Genomic DNA, 4,769 nt, shown 5'->3' with positions numbered 1-4,769 from the left:
ATTTGAAGTGTCACTTCATTGAAGTGTTGGCTGTGAGTCTCTCCCCTATTATTACTGTGGACTCCAGGTTTTATGTATGCAGGTGTCTCTGTGCAGGGGTGTCCCTGGTTGACTTTGGGACTGATGCAGAGAGGGAGCAGTCAGGCTGGGAGTGGGGAGCTGGGGCTTCGCAGAAAAATTAGGGGAGTTGCTAAGGGCTCAACTAGGTTCTCTCTTTCTTGTGGCCCATCGCCTTCTTAGGAAACAACTACTGCTACATTCTAAATCAACAAAACTTCCTCCTGAGGCCCAGGGAGAAGAAAGGACAGGTAAGGAAGGGCAAAGGAGAGGAGAGAGATGCAGAAAAGGACATTGAAGAGAAAGGCTCCCTTCCCCATTCACTTGAATATATCCCAGACAGCTCTGGCTCTGCAGCCATCACTTATAAATAAGAGTGAGATGGGGAAGGGGTGGAGGGGCTGAGGATAACCTTCACTCCTTGCCCTGTTCCTTATTCATTTTCTTCATTTTCATCCGCCGGTTCTGAAACCAAATTTTGACTTGTCTCTCACTCAGATTGAGGAGTCTGGCCACTTCGTGCCTACGGTCCCTGGTGAGGTACATATTGAACAGAAACTCCTTCTCTAGCTCCAGCGTCTGGTATTTGGTGTAGGGACAGCGCTTTTTCCGGGAAGAGCGAGCGTGCAGCCAGTTGGCGGAGGGATTGGCTGAAAGAGAAGCAGCGATAGAATCAAAGAAGGGAAGGGGAGAAGAAGGGCCCCAGTGTTCTCCTTCCAAGAGGGCACACCCCTGCGCTCCACTCCCCATCTTGCATGGCAGAAAAAAGGCACTTGGGTCTTCAAGTTCCCAGAAAGAAGACCAGAGAGGGCCAGTAGTTGCTCCAGACACCTCCAGGTGAGAGGTTGTTTGGACAAGATGGAACCAAATATGCGCCCAGGGCTCCCAGCACATCCCAAGCTTGCCTGCCTCAGGTTCTCTCTAACCTTCTTCACTTGGGTGCTAACTGGCCCAGCCACCACCAGCGCTGCCACCAGGCTAGAGGTGTCTGACCTGAAGGGCTGGGAGGTGGGCTGGGAGAGAGCAGCTTCCCTTCAGCCCCAGCCAAGCGACCTCCTGGCCTCCAGTCCAGTCTGAGAGCACCCTGCCTTGCTCACAAGCTTGCATCTCTTGGCCACATGCAGCAGGCCTGTGTGTCCACGTTGATATCATGCGCCACACACCGAAATTATGGGTCCGCACTTAGAGTCACAAGCATCCAGTACACTCCAATTCACATGCAACCCTATTGCAACCATTTATCAACTCCAGCCTGTGGACAAGGGAGCGCCAGGGGCTCACAGATAACTTATGGTTGCAATCTCGCCTTTTCCGCTGCTGTTCAGCTCACAGTTTGGTTAAAGCAAGTTCAGGGAGACTGGGAAGCAAGATTACTCCAGTCCCAAGGTGGGGAGCCCTGGATGACATGGGGGTAACAGCAAGCTCTTCACAGAACACCTAACTCCAATGGCCTCCATGTGAGAAGGACAGAGGAAGGGGTAATTGAGTGGAAGGAGGGGGAGAAAGAAAAATACACACAGGCTTCTTTTCTGCTTACCCTCTCTCGCTCCTTACTCTGGAACTCAGAAAAGTTGCCAAATAAAGCAGAACCAATTGAAAATAACAGCCACCCTCTGCTAGACTTCTCCCAAAATGAAAAGCATTGAATATTAAAAAAAAAATATCTGGTTCATCCTACACTAAGTACCGTGTCTTACCAATTTGCAGCGCTATTTCCTTAATGTGATTGCCTGGGAGGGGACCCGTAGCCACATTAAATATGAAAGAGGGAAAAAACTGTTAATAATTGATCCTAGCCAAGTCACTGTCTGCAATAATGGGCTTTCCAGGCAGTTTGGGGTTTGGGGGTGAGGGGTCTGTCTGGGTGTGAACAGGGAGGGTTTGGGGAGAGCGTGTGTAACCCAAAGGGCCAGTCCTGTGATTCAGACTGGCAGGTTGGGGGTGGTGGGAGCCGGCTGGGACCTGAGGGGAGCGGGGCAGCGCTCCACCCCTGGCAAGCAAGGGCGTGCCAACTGGTCCGAGGACTTGTCTCGGCCAGCCTGCTGGCTGGGGTTTTGTTTGGGGTTCAGGGGTCCCCAACCAATTTGCCCTTCTCAACCTTCAAAACACGGAAAAACCGAGACTCCCCCCACCCACCTCTCACCCCCCGGGGAGCAGCACCTCCTGGAAATTAGCCAGACTTGGCGGGGGGCGCTTTTGCAGGAGTGGGAGGTGGTGAGAAACCAAGCGCCGGGAAGGGTAAAGTTCTCCGCCTCTCTGCAAGTCTCTCCCCCCACCCTCGCTCTCCCCAGGGTCCCTTCGGGATCTCTCCCCTGCACTCCGGCGGTCAGCCCCGAAGTTGGGCAGCGATTCCCCGACTCCCCGCGAGGCGGACAACTCTGGCTAGCGCTCGGGAGCCGGCGGAGAGCCGCCGGGGCCGCAGGGAAAGCAAGCCGCCGCGCCGAACCGGGCTGCCAGCGAGGGGCGGGGGCGGCCGGAGGGAAGGCTGCCGGGGAGGGGCCGGCGCCTCCCGGGAGGGGGCTCCGTCCGCGGGTCCCGGGCTTCCCCGCCCCTCCCGGCGGCGGCCGAGGACCCGGAGCGGCTCCTGCGCGAGGTCTGCTAGGAACAATCCTCCGCCAAGCTGTTGCATCGCAAATAAAATCCTAATGAGCCCCCTCCCACCTCCCCCTGGCCGGCGTTTACGGTCTGCGCGTGGCGCGGGGAGGCTGCCAGCCGCCCGGCCCCCGCAGCCCCGGGTGCCCGGCCCTTGGCCGCGCCAGGCTTTCCGCCTCTCGGGCTGCCGGCCTCGGCCCGGCCCGCTCCTCTCTCCGCCGCTCCCGCCCGCCGCTCTCGGGCTGCCGGCCCCGGGCCTGCGGGAGAGTGGGGGAAGGGAGCCCCGGGGCGCGGCGAGCGCGCCCCACTTCCCTCCAGGGCTGGGGAGCGCCGCGGCGGCGCAGCTCCAGCGGCCTCAGTCTCCCCTTCTGGGACCCTCGGCCTCCTTCCGCCCTGGCTCCCTCTCCCCTCCGCCCCCGCTCGGCCCCCGGCCCCGCCGCGGTTTCCCTTCACATTGTCCGCAGTTTATTGCCTCTCCCCTCCCCCTCGCCTGGCCTTCGGCCTGGGTATTTCCTCACTTTTTATAACTTACTTTGATCCGGCCTCTCTTTGTCCTCGCTTCCTTCGCAAATTTTATTGTCCCCGTAGCCGGGTCTTTGATTAGACAGGACGGCCTCCCTGCCCGCCGAAGTTTCCAAACTGTACTCGGGCGTGCCCTGTTTGAGCAGCTCCCCAGGCGCGCCCAGCAGCGGCTCCGCCTTCACCGCCGCCTGGCCCTGCCCCGGGGCAGCTTCGCCGCGCGGCGCCGGCTCCAGCCAGGTGCGGAGGTACCTGCTCTCGGCCGGCGGGACGCCCTGGGGCTGGATGTAGGGGTGGTAGACGGAAGGCAGGCTCCCGGACGCGTGCGGGCTGAGCGGCGCCCAGGACGCGCCGAACACCGGCGCCTTGGGCTGGAAGCTGCACGAGGGGAACTCCAGGTGCTCCGCGTGGCCCGGCTGCCGGGGGCTCGCGTACTGGCCGGAAGGAAACTTGGCTGGAGGCGCGTCCTCACTCTCGTGACTTATGATCGAGTCGACATAATAGCTGCTAAGCGTCCCAGAAATGGACATTCTCAGACATTATCCGGGCGCTCGCAGGGGGAAGGGAAGCGCTCGCGCGGCGGCGCCCAAGCAGGGAGAGGTGGCACCCAGACCGGTGTGAGGGCTTTCGGACGCGACCCCCCCAGCCCCCCACCCTCCCACCCCCACCCCCTGCTCAACTTCTCAGCCAACAAAGTACAGTGGAGCAGCCCGGCTCAGCGCTCCTTGCAAAATGATTGGTCAAAGTTTTTCCGACTGCCTGATAAAGCGTCAGCTCGGACATAAATCAATCGGGCGAGGGGGCTGCGCTCTCGCTGTCATCCGTCCGCACCGCATTCCATATCGAGGATGGATTGTTTTATGCTGATGCAATGTGCTATCACGTCAGGGCTCCGGCGGCCACGTAACCTCAGCCGGAGCTGCCGGCCGCCCACCCGCTCCCCCCCCACCCCTTTTTGCAGTGGGGGGGGCGAGTCCTCGACATGGGGCGGCAGGGCGGAGGAGAGGCGGAGGAAAGCAGCGGGCTGCCTCGAGAGGGACGCAGGCTGTGGAGCCCTCTCCCCAGGCGGGTCAGGAAGGGAGAGAGGCAGAGCAGGGTCGAGGGAGAGAGCCCCAGCGTGGGGAGCACCCACAGAGACCCCACCACGTAATTAAAGAGGAAGGGGTCCTGTCACCCCCACCCCCAAACACACCTGCACTCCCCCGGGTAGGCCCTGTTTCCTCTTCTCTGTCCCTTGACACAAGATGTTTATTAAACAGCGCCGCAGCAATTCACTGGAGATGGAGGGGGGGCAGCTGGGGCTTTATAGGACGCAATCGGCTTCAGAGGGGGCTCTCTGTGCCTATTTCTGGAGGTTTACAGGCCTGGGAGCTTCTCCTGACCCCCTCAGGAGCTGAGGGGGGAGATGAGGGAATGAAAGGGAGTGATTGTCCAAGGATCCTGTCCTAAAATTAGAACCTGCGTGAGGTTAAAAGGATTCATAAGGCCTTGGAAACTTGAGCCTCTGAAAGAGTTTAATACAACTAGCAAAGGTCCTTTAAATTTCTGGGGCTTCTCAGGCCCTGGCCTGAGAGAAGTACTGGGGGGGGGGGGGGGACAGA

At 59.8% G+C, this 4,769-nt stretch overlaps 1 protein-coding gene across 1 annotated transcript; it reads right to left on the bottom strand.

Moving 5' to 3' along the window:
• Positions 1-471: 471 nt before the first annotated feature.
• HOXB9 (homeobox B9) lies at positions 472-3,698 on the bottom strand (the record flags this gene model as incomplete). Its single annotated transcript, XM_084236201.1, has 2 exons — positions 472-707; positions 3,182-3,698. The coding sequence occupies 2 exons, from the start codon at positions 3,696-3,698 to the stop codon at positions 472-474; spliced, it is 753 nt and encodes a 250-aa protein (XP_084092327.1).
• Between the last annotated feature and the right edge of the window lie 1,071 nt (positions 3,699-4,769).

This window comes from Talpa europaea (genome assembly GCF_964194135.1).
Source record: "Talpa europaea genome assembly, chromosome: 7".
NCBI classification, from domain to species: domain Eukaryota; kingdom Metazoa; phylum Chordata; class Mammalia; order Eulipotyphla; family Talpidae; genus Talpa; species Talpa europaea.
The sequence above is the reverse complement of the archived record's forward strand: the minus strand, read 5'-3'. Positions and strand labels throughout refer to the sequence as shown.